Source organism: Pituophis catenifer, unplaced genomic scaffold, assembly GCF_029215685.1.
Source record: "Pituophis catenifer annectens isolate HBS135680 unplaced genomic scaffold, rPitCat1.0.hap2 SCAF_3, whole genome shotgun sequence".
In the NCBI taxonomy this organism is placed as follows: Eukaryota; Metazoa; Chordata; class Lepidosauria; order Squamata; family Colubridae; genus Pituophis; species Pituophis catenifer.
The window spans coordinates 26,313,814-26,335,207 of NW_027256883.1; the positions used below are offsets into that span (position 1 = coordinate 26,313,814).

Below are 21,394 nucleotides of genomic sequence, written 5' to 3' on the forward strand. Positions count from 1 at the left end.
TGCAGATATCAACCATGAACAAGGGAGAGAGTGTTAAATGATGACGGAAGTGAATGTTGCTTGGTTCCCACAACCAACCTGACAAGCAACATCTCACCTATTTTGGATATTGCAAGCCAAATCTTCTCATCCATAAGAGAAACAATCTGTCATTTGACATTCTGTTTCTGAGCTCAGTGTTTCTCCTCACTGCTAATCTTGGAGGACAAGGCTGAGGGTCATCACCTGAGGAAAAACGAAAAAAGAACCTCGGTACAGGTGGTCCTTACTTCCTGACCACTTGTTCAGTGGCCATTTGAACTTATAACAGTGCTGAAAATAGAGACTTACAAGCAGTCCTCAAAGTTGCAACTGTCGCAGTGCTTCTGGGGTCATGTGATTGCAAGTTGAATGCTTGGCAACTGGCACAGATTTATGAAAACTGCTGCATTCTGTGGTCACATGATCACCATTTGAGACCTTCTCTGCCAGCAAAGCCAATGGGAAAGTTGACAGGAAGTTATAAATTGTAGTCACAGTGCTTAATGCTATGCATGATTTGCTTAATGACAGCAACCTGAACTGATGTTATAAATTGGCATGGTCACACTTAATCACTGGCATTGCTTAACCACAGAGTTGCCAGTCCCTATGGCTGTTGGTAAGTGAGGACTACCTGTAGATCTTGCTTGAACCAGAGGTTGAGAGGAACTCGGAGAAAGAGGTCTGGGATCCTATAGAAATCCTCTGTAGAACTGAGTAACTGGAAGAGTCCATCATAATCCCATTGCAAACCAAGACTAGAGCCTCAAAGAGATCTTGCTTGGATTCCTTGATAATCTTTCTAACTACTTCCCAAAATACTTCCTTTGTCTACCAAATGTAATTATTTTGGAAATCTTTCTCAACAGGAGTCTCCTTATAAGAGAAAGTTTATTCAAGAGAAGTCTGACTAGAACCAAACTTAAAACCAATACAAAATTTTTAAAAAGATATAAAGTGGATTCTCAAAAATATACTGAAATCTACTGTCCAGTAATTTTTTTTACTTCAGAAATAATCGAATATTTATTTATTTTAATGCTAGGTACAAAAGAAGAAAAGTTCTATTCTTGGGAAAACAGGTTCATCTCTTGATTCAAAACTGAGTTTAGCTGAATTTTCGCCATCGACGAGCTTCTCTGGATTGGGCCGAGAGGTAATTGAATCATGTTCTATCAGTCCTTCCTGAAGCACAGAGTGGTGATCTGGGATGATCCAGTGGATTTAGGAAACAGATTGAAAGCTGTTTCTGATGTGTTACCAGTTTCATTTTTAAGAAATTGCTATTGTGTAATTGTGGGCAAATGAATTTGCTAGCATTCATTTGGACCCCTTCCCTTTATTTTTGGAAAAGAAGGCAAACAGCTGGACACGTCTGAAATTCATATCAATTTCACTTTACATGAATGTCTCTCATGACAGGGGCTTCATATTGCTAAATGAGAATGGAAGCTTTTTTTAAAAAAAATGTAATTTAAAATGTTGAATGAACATGTTGAAGTTATTTTTATTAATTTAAAACAATCAAAGCCCTTCTTAAAATTGCAAAACAAATTAAGGAAAAACCGTTTGTCTCTTAAATAATGTGAAAATACTTATGAGAAGGGACAAATAGCCCTGGCAAATAACTGAGCGTATGTTTGATGCTGGCATATAGTGCAGATTAATTCAGTATTTTACCCACTACAGGCAGGATATAAATCCAAATAATTAAAGTACTGATTTGATATGAAATTCAGATATTTCACAACTGCCTTGGAGGAAATTGGCTCTTCAACCTCTTCAAATGTCTGTACTGGAAATTCTCCTTCTTATTACAAGTGGTATTAGGAAACAACATGAATGATTATGTTGCCCCATTGATAAATAATGCCATACTAACTTTATTCTTTTTTATTAAGATTTCAGTTTTCTGAAAGCAAGAATTGCTAACATTATCTTAGGATGTAAAAAAGGATTGCCAATTTATGGGCTTACTATCACATTTACCTAACTTGTTTGCTTGTTTTTTTTTTTAATTTCTTTGTTGCAGTTTTTTTGGTCTTATTCAAAGTACATAGAAGCTCTTGAACAAGAAAGGATTCTCCTGCAGGTTCAAGAAGATTTAGAGAAAAAATCAGTTGCAGCATCTGCTTATTCAGGTCAGCTTTTCATCAATGAGAAAGGTTTTTGTGGGCCCATTTAACATTTGTTTCCTTACTAACTATGTGAAGCACAACAATAGTATGTTCTCTGAAGACAATGAGCTTTATTATGGTTTTCATCTTTCTTTCTTTCTTTCTTTCTTTCTTTCTTTCTTTCTTTCTTTCTTTCTTTCTTTTTCTTTCTTTCTTCTTCCTTCCTTCCTTCCTTCCTTCCTTCCTTCCTTCCTTCCTTCCTTCCTTCCTTCCTTCCTTCCTTCCTTCCTTTCCTTTCCTTTCCTTTCCTTTCCTTTCCTTTCCTTTCCTTTCCTTTCCTTCTTTCTCCCGCCCTCCCCCTCTCTCTTTTTCTTTCATTTCTTTCTTTTTCCCCCCCAGGTCTCTCATCTTTCCTCGCTCTGAAAAGTGATACAGTCATAGGCTCCGAAAAATCTATTCCCCCAGCAAACTTCAACACAGCTTTTGTGAAGCAACGTTCATTCCCATCTAAAGATACTGCAAGTATGTCTCTAGGAGCTCAATTAATTTTCCATGTTGATAACAAATATCGTTTCATCAGATGCTCAGTTTGTATAATAATGTAAAAATGAAATGCCTTGTGGATTCAGTCCAGGAGGAGCACGTAAGTATAAGCAGCCCATCCTCCTTGATGTGCCAGTAGGTTTTTTTCCAGCACTTCATACTTGGCGTTTCTTTCCCTCTTGCCTACATAGGAGATTTGCCCTTCCAAGCTGGCAGGGAAAGCTTTTCATCAGCTTGCCTAAAAACATTCTTGTTCCTTCCATCCCTGCTCTTCTGATTTCGTACTGTTGTCATTCTACCTGCAGTGGGCAAATGCTCCTCCTGCAGTAATTGCTTCCTCTTCTCCTTAGTCCATTTTCAAAAGAATGGTTGACACTGATATTGTTAGCTTAATTTATAGTTCACCATCTGCACAGTGATGTCATATAAATACTGCAAAATTCTAGTTCACAAATATTAGTATTCTTGCATTCTTCAGAGTTGTTCAACCAAATGTTAACTGTTTCAGGCCCCAGTTTTGGTGGGAAATAGTTAATCATGTTCTTAATATGTTTACGGAATGTCTTTTTAGACATGATCTATTATGCCCCTAACTGTAACTAAATCACAGCAAACACAGAGGGCTGGAAATTGAACAATGCTACAATTAATTGCAATGGTGATGTAGAGAATCAGACATATATAGAAAGCTGGGTTTTTTGGTACCCAAGGTTCTAGGAAGAAGCAGATGTTATTTTTCTTTGAGCTACCCACATATGTGGGGATTAATCATTCACATTCCTATCATTTAAACACAATGATTGGGCATATGAACATCCTTCATTCCAGATTAACTCCATAACCTCAACACAATCTTTGTAGTTGAACTGTGTTTCAGATTTGAAAATGCACAGGAGCGCAAGCACACCACCTGCCTGTAACTCTTTAAAGTAACTGCCTCTGTTCTTGAGATCATGTGGCCAGTTTTGAAGGCAGAAAATGTTTCTGATAAATTCAGAGCTGCCTATGTAAACCCATCCTTCACTTACCTCCAGATTGAATTTCTGCAACGTATATTTCTTGGGGGGGGGGGGAGGAGGCTATCTTCAAAAAGGACAGCAGTCCCCAACCTTTGTGGTTTGGTGGCCTGGCTGGGAGTGGGGAGAGGGAAACTGGGCCTCACGAGCAGCGGGCCAGCGTACACATACGCGCACAGAGCTCAAGTTGAGTTACGTGCATGCGCATGTATAAAGGGTTTTGATCCAGGATGTCTTGTGGGGTGGCCCCGCATCCTGTATTGCTGTCCGGTCTACTAGATCTTATGGAAAAGCCCATTTCTGTGACAGATATTTTTGACTGAGGCAAGAGAAAATATTTTTTAATTAAGCTTTTGGAATCCCTACTTTGGAAGGCTCCCTGGGCTCATTATTTTTTTTATTTTTTTTAAATTTGATTTATATGCCGCCCTTCTCCGGAGACTCAGGGCGGCTTACAATGCGTTAAGCAATAGCCTTCATTCTTTTGTATATTTTATACAAAGTCAGCTTATTGCCCCCACAAACTGGGTCCTCATTTCACCCATCTTAGAAAGGATGGAAGGCTGAGTCAACTTTGAGCCTTGGAGAGATTCGAACCAGCAGAAATTGCAGGCAGCTGTGTTAATGACAGGGTGCACTAAACCACTGTACTATCAAGGCTCTTATTATTTGCTGGCATTTCACCAATAGGCCAAGAATTTTAGAAAATCTCTTGTCTCTTCTCAAATGGTTACCTTTCTGTATTTGCTTTTGTTAATGCTTTTAATTTGATCTTTGAGGTGATTTCTATTTAATATCTTCTATTTGAATTTATTGCTGTTTTTAAATACTATAAACTGTTCAGAGAGATAACATATGTACTAGAAAGGGATAGAAATGTTTATATTAAATAAATTAAATGATATATTCACAAATTTAGAAGCAACTGTCAGCTGGAATTACCTGTGAAAAGGCAAAATAATTTATTCCCCTAGATTTTTGTTTGGAACTGTAAGAATTGTGTTCATTTTCTGTCTTACAGGTATTATTTTTTGTTTCTTATAGTATTAATCCTGTGTGTCTTTCCCTCCCAACTAGGACCATCAAAATTTTAAGGAAACTGGTGAAGAAATTATGAGTTTACATTCACAGTGGGGCCACAATTTATCAGAAATAAATGAACGTTGCTCACTGGTTTGCCCTATTTTTCAGAGATAAGTTACCAAGAGAGGAAAGAAACTAAGTCTGGTGCATTCAGTGCCAGTGGGACTTTTTTCCTTATATACTGTACTATTATAGCCTTCTACAATTTAACAGCTATGTTAGAATACAATTCCTATCATCTGGAGACAACAACTTTTCAGTGTCAGATTGGGAATCCTCTGCTATTATATTCTTGTTTTTAATGAAGGAAGAATTGTTAATTAATTTACTTATAAACTATTTGAGAGGTTTGCGGCTCACTGACAAGCCTATATATTTCACAAGCAGTTCGTTTCCAAACCGGTCTAAAACTTACCTTTGACTGCAGTCCCGGTAAGTAAAACAGCTGAGGCGCAGCAATCCACTCTGCCATGCCCATCAGCTGGACTTCAAAAAAATAAAATGAAGGTCAGTATAGCGCAGAGGCGGGCGGACGGGCCCACATGATCGTCGGAGTGAACCAGTCCGCTCTCAGCTGATTGTCGGAGCAACCGGCTTGCCCGAACCGGTCCGAATAGGCTGAATCCCTCCCCTGTTCACGAGGATTCTGAAATGCAACATGCACTTCTTGGGACTAACTTCAAGGCAGTTCCTCTTGCTTTCATTATATAGAAGTCTTAGGAACAGATGTAGAAAACATTCCCGAGAACATCAGGGCTGGTCCACTGATAGAGCAATTTGTAGGGCTTCAAAACAGCAACATCTGTGACTCTCTATCTGCCATATTGTTTCACAGCCACATCTGATTCGTACTATAAATTACAGTGAGAGCTTGAGCTGAGTTGTGGATGATTGCTGCTGAAGGGTTCAAATACATTAGTTCTTTCTTCCTTTTGCAATGTTCATGTTAAACAATGAAGTATGTATCAAGAGGGAAAATATCTGTGGCCCATATGTGGTCTTTTTTTGATGGTTTCAATGTTCTCCAAAAACATGTCATTCCAAAAGGGAAAAATTGGGACCAAATCCTGCCCCTGGTCCCTCTGGGCATCAAAGAGGAGGAGAAGAAGGAGGAGGAACCACAAGAAAAACAACAAATGAAATCCTTCTGCAAAATGATTGCCTTCACCTGTTACAGATTATTTGCTTTAGATTTATGATGCATCATTTTTTTTTTTTTGGCCTTGTGTCTAAGATCAGATTCACCATGCTAGAAATTTGTTTTCTTTGCCACATGTCAAACAACTGCACTCTGGATTGTTTCTTTTCTATAACAAGTATTTATGTCATATATTAAAAAGAAACTCCTATTTATTTTTTTTCTCCAGCCAAATATAATATGAAACCAACAATGTGCCCATATTTTAGATTTGGACAATATTTGTATCCAATCCAAACATCAATCCATTAATCCTTTATATGTCCCCCATGACACCTTCAAACACTTGATAACCAAACAACTTGTTTTTCCCGTTCAGTAGCTCCATTCTGAATCAGATTTAGCAGACTTATTATATAAAGGATATAATCCAGGCATATGTCAGGGAGGATAAACTTTGCTTGATTGATACTTGGTTTTGCAGAATTGTTTCCACCCACGCAGTAAAACAATGGTTCCCTTGTGGGTTTGATAGAAGTGGTGTAAAGTAGATGTCTTATTTGTCTGTCATAAGAAATATCATTGCTTGATAATCTCACAGAATTTTGCATGACTATAATTCATCCCTTGAATTAAAGGTTCCCCTCACACGTATGTGCTAGTGATTCCCAACTCTAGGGGGCGGTGCTCATCTCCGTTTCAAAGCCGAAGAGCCAGCGCTGTCCGAAGACGTCTCTGTGGTCATGTGGCTGGCATGACTAAACCCAAAGGCGCATGGAATGCTGTTACCTTCCCACCAAAGGTGGTCCCTATTTTTCTAATTGCATTTTTTACATGCTTTTTAACTGCTAGGTTGGCAGAAGCTGGGACAAGTAACGGGAGCTCATCCCATTACGCAGCAGTAGGGATCCGAACCGCTGAACTGCTGACCTTTCTGATTGACAAGCTCAGCGTCTTAGCCACTGAGCCACCATGTCTTCTTCCCTTGAATTACCATCCCTCAGTTTTCCAGAGTAGTTCACGATTTTATCCAACTTACACTCAGTCTTTCAAATCTTAACTGAAAGAGGGAGAAATATAATCATGATCCAGTCAAGTTAGGACCTTCTTTGCAGTCTACTTTATTTTAAGGAGAGAGTGAAACCACATACTCATATATTTTTATTTGAAAATCAATGGTACTTAAAACTTTTTTTAAACTTTGAAGTGTGATGGTTTGTGGCATCTAAAGATTAGCAGATCTATTGTGGTTTTTCTAAAGAAAAGATATTACGTTTTCAACATTAATATAGTTGTAATTTAGGTATATTAGGTATAAAACATTTTTAATCATAGCATACAGTATGTGTGAATTAGATTAACAAAACAAGGTTAATTGATATGCCCAGCAACAGTTTTATAGATGGCAATGTTTAATAATTATTATGTTTGGATTGTGACACTTTTAAGGCTTACACAATTACAAAGGAATAATTTTTTCATAGTTTGACATCCATTTGATCAAATACAATAAAATTATCTTGAGAAACATAATGCAATACAGGATACATAGAAATGATTGGAGAAAAGCAGTTGTAAGGAATGAGGTTAGAAAAAAATGAATGGCAGACAGTAAATACATGGACAGTCATTCACTAATTTGTGGCTTTGTTGACAACAAGTCATTTTTCACTGTTTTGTAACATTGTGGTTAGTCTTAATAAATCTGTTAATAAACTAGCAGTTTATAACTTTTCTCACTGAATTGTTTTTGGTTTTTTGTCTTCATTTCTCCAGAGACGCTTGATATGAAGCAATCACCAAATTATAATTGCCTATGAATACAGGGCATTGCTAAATTACATTTTTCATTAATGTTTACATTTCTGGATAATTCAATGCAGATTTTTAAAAAACCACATTGGCAAGAATATACATAATTTTAAAACCTTCATCTGGTTTAGATCCTGTATTAACAAAATATACACTTCAGACTATCTATTCGGCTGTTAGCCTGCTATGGCATTGGGATTATTTGTCAAAGTAATCAATACATCCAGGACACTATATTCCCTTTCCCACAAAGATCCTCTTAGAATGTATTGATAGTACCTGAATCACAACTATTTAAATGTTCACCTGTAAGCATTTATAAAGAGGGCATCTGAGCCAATAGATTTCTAACTTTCAGAAAATAGATTTTCACTTATAAAATTGGATTACCAGCCCTCTTCACTGCCTGAGCTATGGGTCCTCCAACCTACATTAAAATATTTTTTCTACTTATTTTTATGCACTTTTTATATTTTTTAAAATCTTTTAAATATATTTAGTTTGCATTAGTTTTTGCTGTTAGAAATTGTAATCTTTAATAAAATTACTATAAAAATAAAGGAAGACTTAAAAAGATAGATCATGATGGAGAAAATCTATGTGGTCACTAGATATCAGAAACAACATGATGGAATAGAATGAATCAATCAATCAATCATCCATCGTCTTTTAACATATTTGAATGGCTCTCATATCAGGGAAATTTGTCATTTGATAAATAGGATCCAGACCACAAGTTCAATTTCCCAGAAAAGAGAGTCTATATAAACATTAGGAAGAATTTCCTGAGAATTTGATTATAATACAATTATAATCTAGACATAAAACAAAGGCAGGAACTGCCCATGAGTCAGATCTAATCCAGAAACCAAAGCTTGAAGACAGTTCTCTATAAAGAACATCCAATCTTCACATGGTACCTTCTCTGATCACCAGAACTTTGTAATATTCTGGCAAATGGAGGAAACTGCTTTTTTCTTGAAAAGATGACTTTCTGGAATAAATTGAGGTGTCAAAAGGATCACAAATTTGGCATACTTTCTGATAACAGGCAGATTGTCAATACACAAACTGTTTCTCAGACTAGAAAATGAAAATTAAGATTCCCAGAAATAGAATATTTTAAGCTGCAGCTTAATGACCAATGTCAGAAAGTTTCCTACATTGACAGATGGCTTCAATAATATTTCGATCCCTTCTGTGCTTTATTGGTTTATACATAGAATAGTGCTTAGTCCACCTTCCTGAATCTAGGAGACGTCCAAATGTGTGGTCATAAACTCCTAGCAATTCTACTAACTGTGGAGTTGCAAATATCTGGAGAATACTTAAGTAAGACTTTGTAGTAAACAATTCTAAACAATTCTTTCAAAATTAGTTTTTATAGATTGCAGTCCATTTTTCAGTTGAAATAAAACTAATCGTCGTTTGTCAAGCTCCCAAATAGTCCAGTTTATTTGGGCAACCTTTTCTATGAAGTTTGCTATTTTTTGTCATTTTTTCTTAAAAAGGAAAAGAAAGGAGCATTCAAAATTTCTCTTTTCTCACCCTCAAAGCTTTTGCAAGCCAGTGATTAAAAATCCAACCTAATGACTAATGCTTTCAATAGTTGTGGCAATCACTGGTAACCATCAACATATTGCTTCATCTTCATATGATCCAAAAGTTAGAAAAACCATTCCTGCTTATTTGTTCTTTGCATTCATCATTGTAAGATTACTCCAAAATTAAAGCATGCAGTACTTGAAAGAACTTCAAAAGCCGAATTTGCAGATCCACTGGTTGAGCCTTTTTATTAGTTCATGTTTTCCATTTGCCTTTAACATCTTGCTTTGCTGATACCCTTCTAGAATTTCATTAAGTTCCAGTTCCAGTTGGCAAGTACTTAATTAATACCGGGATGGCAAACATGGGTTGAAGTAAGTTCATATCTTATGCTCAGAGGCAGGAAGCAGTAAAGAATGCCACATTTTTTAAAAAAATGGATATACATACTTATACCACACAGAAGATGCCCAAGTGTGCCGTACAAAAATAAATAAAAAATAATTTAATGTAAATATATATAAATTTGATTATTTTAGACCATCATGTAGTTCAGATATGTTAATATAATAGAAACATGGGATGCACTTTTTAAGATAAAAATTCTTTTCTTATAAAAAATGTAGAAATAGCTAATTTTGCATTAAAAATAGTGCCAAGCGCAGTCTGATGTAACAAACAGAAAATGGGACACTTATAATTTTTATATGATATCATTCTGCAATAAAAATTCTATAATTGCACTTAGAATTATCTAAAGGCAAAACTTACATCAGGAATATTCGTGAAGCCATATAACAGAAATTTAGTAAAAGATACTATAACTCATATCAACAGAAAACAAAACTTGTCACACTATGGCAAAAATGATGTGTGATCAATTGGTCCCAATTTAATTTATAACACAGCAAAATGTTTGTGGTATGCCCAACACAGTACAACAAATCCAAATAAAATGTCTGAAATTCTGATGTCTGTTTTAAATAACATCCACTTTAAAATACTAATTTTTAAACAATGCTATAAAATCTTTGGCATTATGTCAGTTCTAAATCAACTGTTTGCCATGAATTCATTCCTGGCCCAGAAAAAAGGAGCAAATCTGATTTTGATTGTGGCACAGAGGACTTGTTTTTGCATTCAGTGTTCAACAATGCCAATTATGTCTGACAGGCCAGCTGTTAGTCCAGTTTTCAGAAGTAACTCCAGTCCAGAACCACAAAAATGATATCGATAGTGGTATCTAGCTAACCTCGCCTGGCCTCCAAAACTGCACAGCATCAGGTCCAGCTGGTACCCGGCAGGAGGACCAGCAATGACTCTGGATGAGGATCAGGGCAGTGAAGGATGCCCCCTCTGGTGAGGGGGCATCCCTCACTGCCCTGGTGAGGGATGTCCCCTCACCAGGGCAGTTGGCAAGCTGCGTTTAGAATCCCTGAAATTGCAGGGTTTGTCTGAACTGAACTCAGTTTGGTGGCATTCTTATGTCCAGATGTTCTGCAGGGTTTCTTCTTGGGTGGGATTGTGGGTAGTGGTGGTGGCTAAACTGCAGTTCCTCATCCGGACAACCTGGGATGGCGAGGAATTTGGAATTTAGCAATGCAAATCACAGGAATGGCCATGAATGCTCCATTAAAAGCTAGACCAGATGTCAGGAACCTGCGGCTCTGGAGGTGCATGTGGCTCTTTGGGCCCTCTGCTATGCCTCCATCGGGTGATCCCACCACTGGCTGGCCCCGCCCCTCGCCCTCCCCTCCCAGTCACTCCTTGCCTGGCCTGAGAAGGTAAGGGTGATGGTGGTGGATGGAGAAGCGGCCAGGGCAGACAGAGAGATACAGGTAAGGGGAGCGAGAGAGACATAGATACAGAGAGAGTGGGGGAGAGAGAAGGGGGAGGGAAAGAGTTGTCAAAAGGGTTTTGTGGGTTTTTTTTTTTTTTTAAATTTGATTTATATGCCGCCCTTCTCCGGAGACTCAGGGCGGCTTACAATGCGTTAAGCAATAGCCTTCATACTTTTGTATATTTTTTATACAAAGTCAGCTTATTGCCCCCACAAACTGGGTCCTCATTTCACCTACCTTAGAAAGGATGGAAGGCTGAGTCAACCTTGAGCCTTGGAGAGATTCGAACCAGCAGTAAATTGCAGGCAGCTGTGTTAATAACAGGGTGCATTAAACCACTGTAGTATCAAGGTTCCCGGTAGGTTCTCTGCCCTAATGACCGGCTGGGTAGGCGTGGCTATGGGGATGTCATGTGATCGTTGGAAGTGAGTGACCTGGAGTTGGCCACACCCACCCAGGTTTTGTGGCTCACAGTGTTTTCTTTTTTGTGGGAAACAGGTCCAAATGGCTCTTTTGAGTGTTTAAGGTTGGAGACCCCTGAGCTAGACGAAAATTAGCAATCCCAAACTTTGAGGGGCTGCCACAAAGAAGAAGAGGTCAAGCTATTTTCCAAAGCAGGACAGGAAGCAATAGGTGGAAACTAATCAAGGAGAGAAGCAACCTAGAACTCAGGAGAAATTTCCTGACAGTGAGAACCAGTGGAACAACTTGCCTCCAGAAGTTGTGAATGCTCCAACAATGGAAATTTTTAAGATGATGTTGGACAACCATTTGTCTAAAATGATATAGGGTCTCCTGCTTGAGAGGGGGCTGGACTAGAAGACCTCCAAGGTCCCTTCCAACTCTGTTATTCTATTCTATTCTATTCTATTCTATTCTATTCTATTCTATTCTATTCTATTCTATTTCTATTCTATTCTATTTCTATTCTATCCTATCTTCACACTGGCAGGCTCCGATTCACGATTAGCGCATTGCGGGTCTCAGCACTGTAAACGAGGCCTCTCAAAAGCGAATCAAGAGTAGTTTGTTCGCAGCACCATCGTACAGCCGAATCGCGGGCGCCAGGTTGGGGAAAAGCAGTTCGGCCGCTTCGACTGGGGGCCACGCGCTCCTTGAATCGCGTTTTATTCTCATCCCGAACCACGTCGCGCCGCAGCGCTGCGTCAACTGTCAGCCCCGCCCCTCGCCTGGCAAAAGCCCGCCCACTTCGCCGATGATCCCGCCCGCGCCGTCCCCCACCCCTTCCAATCGCTCTCCTGAGAAACGGCGGCCGGGATGCAAGTTTGGGCTGCGTGCTTGCCGTAGTTACCTACGCGCATGCGCAAGGCCGGAACCGTTCCTCTGAAAGCGAAGGCGTTAAGGACGGCCTTGGCTCTGTAGGGGTCAGAGAAGGAACTTCCTCCTGCGTTGGTGTCGGGCGTGAGTGTCCGCGGCGGCCTCCTGCGCGGTTCTCTGCTTCCCTGCCCTTTGTGGGGGCGGGGTGGGGTGGGGGGGACGCCGGGCTTAGCTGGAGACTGGGACGGTCCACACAGAACAGTCTAGGGCAGTGTTTCTCAACCTTGGAAGCTTGAAGATGGGTGGACTTCAACTCCCAGAATCCCCCAGCCAGCGCTGCTGGCTGGGGGATTCTGGGAGTTGAAGTCCACCCATCTTCAAGCTACCAAGGTTGAGAAACACTGGTCTAGGGAGATTCCGGGGGGGGGGGGGGAGGCGGGAGCCCTTTGGGGTTTCTGGCGGTGGCGGTGCAGTTGGTGGGCGGGGGGGGGGCTCTGTTTATTTTGGGGTCCCCGCCAAATGCAGCAGAATCTCGCCGTGCAGCGACGAGACCGAAAAGAGAAGACGATTTTTTTTTTTTTTGGGCTCGTGACTTGCATTTTACTTCTCTCCATTGCGGTCGGTGGGCCGTGAATTATGGCGAATGCCGGCCCCATGGAATAAAATCAGAGGTCTTCAAACTCGCCAGCTTTAAGACTTGTGGACTTCAACTCCCCAATTACTGGGAGTTGAAGTCTTGATACTGTAAAATCTCCATTTCCTCCCCAATCCAGGGGAAGGATACTGCAAAAGCCCCATTTCCTCCCTACTCCAGGGGAAGGATGCTGCAAAAGCCCCATTTCCTCCCCACTCCAGGGGAAGGATACTGCAAAAGCCCCATTTCCTCCCCACACCAGGGGAAGGATACTGCAAAAGCCCCATTTCCTCCCTACTCCAGGGGAAGGATACTGCAAAAGCCCCATTTCCTCCCTACTCCAGGGGAAGGATACTGCAAAAGCCCCATTTCCTCCCCACTCCAGGGGAAGGATACTGCAAAAGCCCCATTTCCTCCCCAATCCAGGGGAAGGATACTTCAATCCAGGGGAAGGATACTGCAAAAGCCCCATTTCCTCCCCACTCCACGGGAAGGATACTGCAAAAGCCCCATTTCCTCCCCATTCCAGGGAAAGGATACTGCAAAAGCCCCATTTCCTCCCCACTCCAGGGGAAGGATACTGCAAAAGCCCCATTTCCTCCCCAATCCAGGGGAAGGATACTCCAATCCAGGGGAAGGATACTGCAAAAGCCTCATTTCCTCCCCAATCCAGGGGAAGGATACTGCAAAAGCCTCATTTCCTTCCCACTCCAGGGGAAGGATACTGCAAAAGCCCCATTTCCTCCCCAATCCAGGGGAAGGATACTGCAAAAGCCCCATTTCCTTCTGATCAGCTGGGACTTGGGAGGCAGAGAATAGATGGAGATGGGCCAGTCAGAATTTCCACTACCGGTTCTCCGAGCCACTCAAAATTTCCACTACCGGTTCTCCAGAACTGAAACCCACCTCTGGATCATTTGTAAACTATGATTAAGGAAGCTACGGATTGTAGTGCTGGAAGCGGGGAGAGACCATTGCTGCATTTCGGATGAGTAGCGGAATTAAAAAAAAATGTCAGCAGGTTGACTGTACAGGTGAGTCCTTGTCACAGCTGACAGTTAACACTGGATCCCAAAGTGGAAGACTGAAATGCCATCTGCAGATGTGGAAAGGAAGGATACGTTGTGCAGCGACTGCAAGGCTTTAGAATGAGAGGCTTTGTAAAATGTAAAATCTCTACTAACCAATGGTCACTTTTTTTTTATAGAGTTGCATTTTTGCCCTCGAAACTGCTTCCATCTGTTTCTGCTGCATGTATGCATATAGTGACGACTAGACTAGACTAGACTAGACTAGACTAGACTAGACTAGACTAGAATAGAATAGAATAGAATAGAATAGAATAGAATAGAATAGAATAGAATAGAATAGAATAGAATAGAATAGAATTTGTTATTGGCCAGGTGTGATTGGACACACAAGGAATTTGTCTTGGTGCATACACTCTCAGTGTACATAAAAATAAAAGAGACGTTCATCAAGAATCATAAGGTACAACACTTAATGATAGTCAAAGGGTACAAATAAGTAATCAGGAAACAATATCAATATAAATTGTAAGGATACCAGCAACGACGTTGCAGTCATACAGTCTGTATATATGCTGCTGTGTGTTTGCATATAGCTTCTGGAGCCTTGCAACTTGATTGCTTTAATTTGAAAAGTGGCACTTTATGAACTGTGTCCTGAACTATTACTGAAAATCTCTTTTCAAAATGTTTATAGAGCCCTAGGTTATATGCCACACGTATTTCTAACAAATAAAACAATTTCCAAAGAATTAGTTCTGTAAAAATACTCCCTTTCTGTTATAGGGAATACTTTGTGGTTGTGATTTTTGTTGTTCTTGTTCATATTGTGATCATAATAGCAAAGCCTTAATTTCCCCTTCTGTTTTAGGAGAAAGCTTCAATATGTCTTCTAGTCTGTTGCCCAAGCCACAAATGAGAGATCTCCTGGGAAGAATTGCAAGAAGGAATTTTCTGATAGGAGTTACTTTAGTAACAGGAAGCTTTTTTCTCTTGGAGGTCAGGATTTCTTATGTTAAAACTCAATACAAACCATTTTTTAAAAAAATTCTTAAGTGAAATCTATATATATATAAAAGCGAAAACCACTCACGCCGTAATCATGAAATCTCCAGAACCATAAAGCCTACAAACTTGAAATTTGCCATGTATGTTCCTCTTGGTTTCTAGGTGCTCACTAAGAAAGGATTTTTCGAAATGACCATCAGATCATTAGTATTTCTTATATTATTATTAACACGCTCTGATACTAATTTGTTAAGATGTTCTACTCCCCCTCCCAACTTGAAAATAACTCTGGAGTGAAGGGGATAGGATAGGGGAGGCTTCTGTGGGGCAAGCCTGAGGGAGAAAAGGGGAGAGGAGAGGCCAGTTGTAACTTACTCATTAATTTTCAAGCTTTAAATGTCAATTTATCAAGCCCCATCATGGGTATCCAGCTAGTTTTTATATATTTGGGCAAGTCCTGAAAAATTACAAATAAGCCTTGTTTAACCACCATTTGCTCAGTGTCTGTTTGCAGTTATGGTGCTGAACAAATGGTAGTTACAGCCAGTACTTGAAGCTATGGCTGTTGCACTGCTCTCATGTCACATGATCAAAATTTGGGTGCTTAGCAACCTGGCCAGACTTAACAATCGTAGGGTGTGCTTCAACTCCCTGCACTATCTTCCTCCCCCATCTCTGCCCTTCTGCTCACTTCTGCTGCTTCCAGGGTGACCTTTGTCATGCTCCTTGGCCGGGGGTGGGTGGGTGGGTGGGGTGTATCAGTGCTGGGCTTGCCACCACTGTCTCCTTGGCTGCCAGTCTCGCTCACCACACATTCCCCTATGCACAGCCATTCTGTTTGCCAGGGTTCCAAATACCTGGTAGAATTCACTGCTTCCTACTGTTTGCTAGCCATGGTATTGAAAAGCAACTATCTGTTTCAAGAGAGTGGGGCGCCTCCCAGGAAGCAAATGAAAGCAAGGTGAACATAAAACCTGTTGTATCTCAGAGCTTGAGGACCAAGTCCTTGTCTTACCAGAGGGTACCAAAACAGAGCTTAGAGCTTCATGATTTAAGCTTTGTTTCTGCACTCTGAAGAGGAATGTCAGGCTCTCTCAGACAGCAGCTCTTTCAGTCAGTCCCCAGAGACGAGAGGGAAACTTTTTGACAGGTGGCAGCAGCTTATAACCTTCCCTGCTGGCTTCCTGCTTGACTATCTGGGAAAACCAGCAGAGGAGATTGCAAATGGCAATAACATGATTGTAGGGCATTTGACAACTGATGGTATGTGTGAACAAGTATCCAAATGCCCAAAATGTATTTACGTGACTGCAGGAGGTGCGGGTGGTGATGCTTGAGGTCAGCTGGAAGTGCTTTATGGGTTATATAGCACCCTTCATGAGGCCATGATAAAGACAAATGGTCAAAAGTCGACTACCTGAACTAGAACTTCCATTTCTAAGCGGTGATGTCACGTGTTTCGTGTAATGGCTGCTTCGTTTAGTAAGGAGAATTCTGGTCCCAATTAGGGTCATTAAGGAAGTCCCAGGTAAATAGGTACGGGATTGTAGTGTTAACAATGGACACCTTTTTCATCATTGCATCACTGTTTTCTCAACACTTTGTAAACAATTTAAGCTGCCCATGAGTGCAGTGTTTTCATAGACATTGGTCTCATTTTTAAAAAATGTCCTTATTCAGTATTTAATCGAATTTCCTGTGTTAAAAGTCTTGTAATGGTAATTTTTTTTTCTCTTCAGCATTTTTTCATTCAAGGAAGGCAAAATAAATACAGAGATTTCTATAAAACATTTGATTTCGCAAAAGACTTTGAGGAAAAGAAAAAAGCGGGAATATTTCACAGTGTGAAGCCCTAATGAAATCTACTAATCATAAGTAAGCAATTGTTCAGCTTATGCTTTAATAATTCAAGGGAATGTTTCTTTTAAGCTAGGTTAGATAGTGTAGCATAGCAATTAAAGTGCTGACATTGAGTGAGACACCCAGGTTTGAGTTCTCCCTTATTAGAAGCCAGCTGGGTGATCTCGAGCCACACAGGCCCAGGAAGTCAAAACGCTTTCTGGGAGAAGGCAATGGCAGACAACTGAATTGCTTTGTGGGTTGGGTGGCATAAATAAGACTGATTAAATCACTTTCACATTGTTAGCAAAGAAATGACATAGGCCTGTTACTGGTGCATATTAAAATACAGAATAAAAGAGAGTAATTCATTTAAAGCAAAGTAAAACAATAATAAAATAAGATTTGTTTTAACTGAAGTCACACCTATGATTTTTTTTTTTTTTTTTGGTCCATTGATGATGATGTACTTTTCTTAATTCTAATATTCATGTGCTTTCTCTGAAAAATGTAGCAGGTTTCACTGCTGCTAATTTTTATCAGTTTTCAAATCATGCTGTTAGCAGCTTTACTATTAAGGCACAAGCTGGCTAATTATGTTTGTGGTGGCATTTCATCATATCATGAACTTGTTTTAGGATTGTAACTTTTAGACCTTTGGACTTCATAAAACAAATATTTTATAACTTACATAAAATGATATTTCAAAATGGGAGAATAAATTCCAGGTTCTTAATAACTTGCTTTTTTTTTCTTTTTCAGAGTTTCCCTTTGGAGACAAAATAGTTGAATATTATTGTGATCAATAACGATCACCTTCAATGTTGGTCCTCCTGTATTGTGCTCATTAAAGGAAATCTTTATCTCAGTGTGTGTCTTGGCTGCTTTCAGTTGATAGCAATCAAAGCTCATGGAAAGTACTGCAATATTTCATCATCAGAATTCGAAAGGGACCTTGGAGGTCTTCTAACCCCACCCTCTGCTCCTAGGACAATGTGCCAGGCAGAAATATCCCTAGTAGCAGAAATCTTTTAAGTTTTCTTTCTAAAATAAAATACTGAGAGGAGAGGGTGTGTCAAATCTAAGGAACAACAGGCAAAATCTTGATATTATGATTGATATGGATCTTTTTAGCTTCCTTTTAGCAGCAGTTATGTGGCAGTGCTGGCAGTTGGAAGCAATTTTTTTCTCTCCGTTTGTAATTTCGGCTTCACAGAGAAGTGGGCAAAAAGGAGAAATGAAGACTGGACTGTTTTCAGTGACCATGTGTATGGCCATGTGTATGGCATCCACATTTTACATTTACCATTATAATTTTTTTCTCAGAACATTTATTGAGTACCTTGCAGGTAGCACACTGTTGAGCAACAACCAGATTTTTTTTTTCCCTTTGTGATAACATAAAAGTAGTTTTAAAAATTGCTGTTATTCACAAGAGTTCACTTTGTAACAGGTGTTGTGGAAACGTGCCACATCGCTGTGGGTGGGCAGAAGCAAATGGCTGCTTTAGGCTTTTAAGAGCTGTGCCACAGTAGCATAGCAGCTTATCTAAATTAGCGTTAGTTCTACTGTGGTCCATCCAGAAGGAACACTACAGGTTTATTGTTCAGATTAATGGCACTTTGCCCCTTCTTGGACGTTTCAAAGTTAGAAAAATGATTTTGTTCAACTAACTAGTCACTTGCTTCTTGTTCCAAAATCTGTTATTAGATAATGGTGGATTTTTTTTTCATCAAGTCTTTCATTTTTCAGTTGCCACCTGTTGTTAATATGCTGTCCTTCTAAGACAATCTGGTGTTATCAGTCTGACCATAAGAGGTAAGGAAAAAATTAGCAAGCAAGTGAACTTACAACCAAAAAAGCTATGTTGATAATGCATCCAGATACCGTAATTCTGTCAGACATCCATCTGGCCCAGAATTGTTGCTTTCTGACATAAAAATTATAAAACATATTGTGACATATAAACGTCATAAAACATTGCCTGAGTTGAACATGGCTGCTTTAATCCTCTGAATCCTTACTGAATTTTTAAGACCTTTTCGAGTACATTAGAAGCTCTGCTATTGTTGAAGTCATTGAGGAATCTGGTAAGGATATATCTGAGCTGGTTTAACGAGTGGCTCACTGGTTGTTTAGTCCTTACATAAAAATACTGATTGAGCTGGGAACCTCTGGCCCAAGTCTGCTCTCCCTGACCAGCAAGGCCCTCTAAGGACCATTTATGGTGGTGAAAATATATTGTGCACAAAAATAATATAGAACCTAATAATTTTTTCATCGTTTCAGTGTTCAGACATATACATTATTAGTTGCAATCCTTAGAATACTACTTTATACCGTGTTTCCCCCAAAATAAGACCAGATCTTATAAGTTTTGCTCCAAAATATGCATTATGGCTTATTTTCTGGTTAGGTCTTATTTTGGAGGAAATACAGTACTAAACACCTCCATCTGGCTGACTATCTTAACTTGGGTTTATTTTTGGGGCAGGGCTTATATTACAAGCATCCTGAAAAATGCTAGGGCTTATTTTCCGGTTGGGTCTTATTTTCAGGGAAACTATAACTACATATACTATATGTTAAATATAGTGGGAGGACTATAGACTGACAGTTGAGTTACCCAACAATGCAATATGTTTACGATTGAAGCACAATTTGTGTCCCAGATTTCCTAATCTACATAGTGCTTTTAGTGATGCCATAGGGATTCCAGGATTCACCATCCCGTGCATAGCTTGCTATGAACTGCATGGCATGGGAATGGACTACAGATGCCCTTGCTTTTTTAAGGTTTCTTGTAGGTCAAGGACATTCTGGTTTACTCCCAAATCATACTCTTGGGCATGACACTCGGCTTCCATTCTTCCTGCTTTGGTGAACAAAAGATATTTTTCTTTAGCCAAGTGTTTTCTGCTTGAATTAATTGCAATTGTTAACATTTTCAGATATTGTAAATAATACGTTTTTTTTTATTGTTAGCTGCCCAAAATGTGTCTTGGCAGGAAACTGGTATTTAAGTCTTATTAATAAATATTCAAATATTATAATTAGCCATGCAATTAATTTTAATCTTAAAAGTCAGTTGCAATATAGGTGACGTTTAGAGATATCGGGGACAATAAATCTCCGGGAGATTTAAAAAAAAAAGTATCTTCGTATAGTGGAACCAATAGCTATTTTCAGAACTGTAGCTAGGTCAGCACTTTAAATTTAATTGGATTTGTAAAGCAATTACTGCTATAATTTAGAAGAGCTTTAAACAAATTTGGTTGCTTCACTCTAGCTATAATCTGTCCTGTCTGTGCTAGTTTATTATTTTGGCACTTTAAAATGCTTTTCTTTTGAATCAAATTGCTATAACAGTACTGTCAACAGACAAAGTGGCAATATAACTCTTTATTTCTCATGAAAGATTCAATTATAAAATACAATATTTTAAAGCAGTGTAAATAAACAAGGACTAACAAATAACTTAAAAACATTTAACGAATGTATCTCATGTATCTCATTTGTACTTAGGATAAACCCAGTTTTCAAAAGCTGAATATTTTAAAAATGGAATACATAAGATATATGACAAAATCAAAAGAGCTTTCAAAATCTCTGCCTAGAAATGTACTGGAAACAGTGAAAATTGGCTAAAACAGTTGGCTTCAACGTAGTTTTGTAGTGCAGATTGGCCTTGTACAGATTAATGTTGAGTTCTTGCCTTAAAAAGCTGAACAGGGTATTGGAGTGGAGAGGAAAAGAAAAAAATGTTTAGGACCAAAAGTGTTAAATAAAAATAAATAGCTAAGAGCCCAGAGAAAATCACACTTTTTGAAATTATAACCTGCTGATCGCAGTTCAATCTATTTAAATCTAATAGCTATTTTATGCTGGTGATTCTTCTACAGTTCGAAGTTGGAAACAGATGTTGGAAAATCTATGGAAAAGATACATTTAAAAACATCCACTATTAACAGAGGTCTTTGAAAAATTAGATCTACACAGGAAATGAGAAATCTGATAACTGATCCAGTAACACAGCTGTATGGTTTAAAATGGTTTGGCCATACATCCATGAATTTTACTTTTCCTGGGTTGATGGTTTAGTGTAGAGTTCTATGTCACAAGTATATACTTTTCTTAAGAATGTGCCAGTTAACCTTCTGGTGCAAGCGTAACTGCTGAATACTATAGCAGTAATGAAACCAGGCACTAGTTTTATGGTTTACTGAGTCCTTTCCAGTGGATATATGGGTTTAACTTCGGATGACAGTGGGTAACAGAGCTATATGAGAGCTGATACTCTGACTACTAACTTTCTCAGTTAAAAATTCACATGCTTTTAGAGGAAACTACATCTCATAGTATTAAATAGCATTTTCAGTGATGCACTGAATCTCTTATTTTATAGAAAACTGTGAGACAAATATGAGTTCAGGTTATGTATACTTCTTAAACATGGCTATATAGGCTTCAAGTCAATCATGTATTTAGATG

The 21,394-nt window shown here is 39.1% G+C and overlaps 2 protein-coding genes across 3 annotated transcripts in view; both read left to right on the plus strand.

Annotated features, from left to right (window-relative positions):
- Nucleotides 1–4,791, plus strand: part of RGS22 (regulator of G protein signaling 22) — an 86,149-nt gene extending 81,358 nt beyond the window's left edge. The window contains exons 25-28 of the mRNA XM_070942092.1: nucleotides 1,067–1,177; nucleotides 2,054–2,162; nucleotides 2,538–2,660; nucleotides 4,769–4,791. Coding sequence (XP_070798193.1) covers nucleotides 1,067–1,177; nucleotides 2,054–2,162; nucleotides 2,538–2,660; nucleotides 4,769–4,791 — 366 coding nt within the window. The remainder of the gene's footprint in view (nucleotides 1–1,066; nucleotides 1,178–2,053; nucleotides 2,163–2,537; nucleotides 2,661–4,768) is intronic.
- Nucleotides 4,792–12,454: 7,663 nt separating this feature from the next.
- COX6C (cytochrome c oxidase subunit 6C) lies at nucleotides 12,455–17,771 on the plus strand. Of its 2 annotated transcripts, none has more exons than XM_070942094.1 (4): nucleotides 12,455–12,538; nucleotides 14,928–15,055; nucleotides 16,804–16,939; nucleotides 17,666–17,771. In XM_070942094.1, the coding sequence occupies exons 2-3, from the start codon at nucleotides 14,942–14,944 to the stop codon at nucleotides 16,918–16,920; spliced, it is 231 nt and encodes a 76-aa protein (XP_070798195.1). In that variant the 5' UTR covers nucleotides 12,455–12,538; nucleotides 14,928–14,941; the 3' UTR covers nucleotides 16,921–16,939; nucleotides 17,666–17,771. The 2 variants fall into 2 exon arrangements, with proteins under 2 accessions (XP_070798195.1, XP_070798194.1); XM_070942093.1 differs by lacking the exon at nucleotides 12,455–12,538 and adding an exon at nucleotides 13,083–14,062.
- Nucleotides 17,772–21,394: the final 3,623 nt, after the last annotated feature.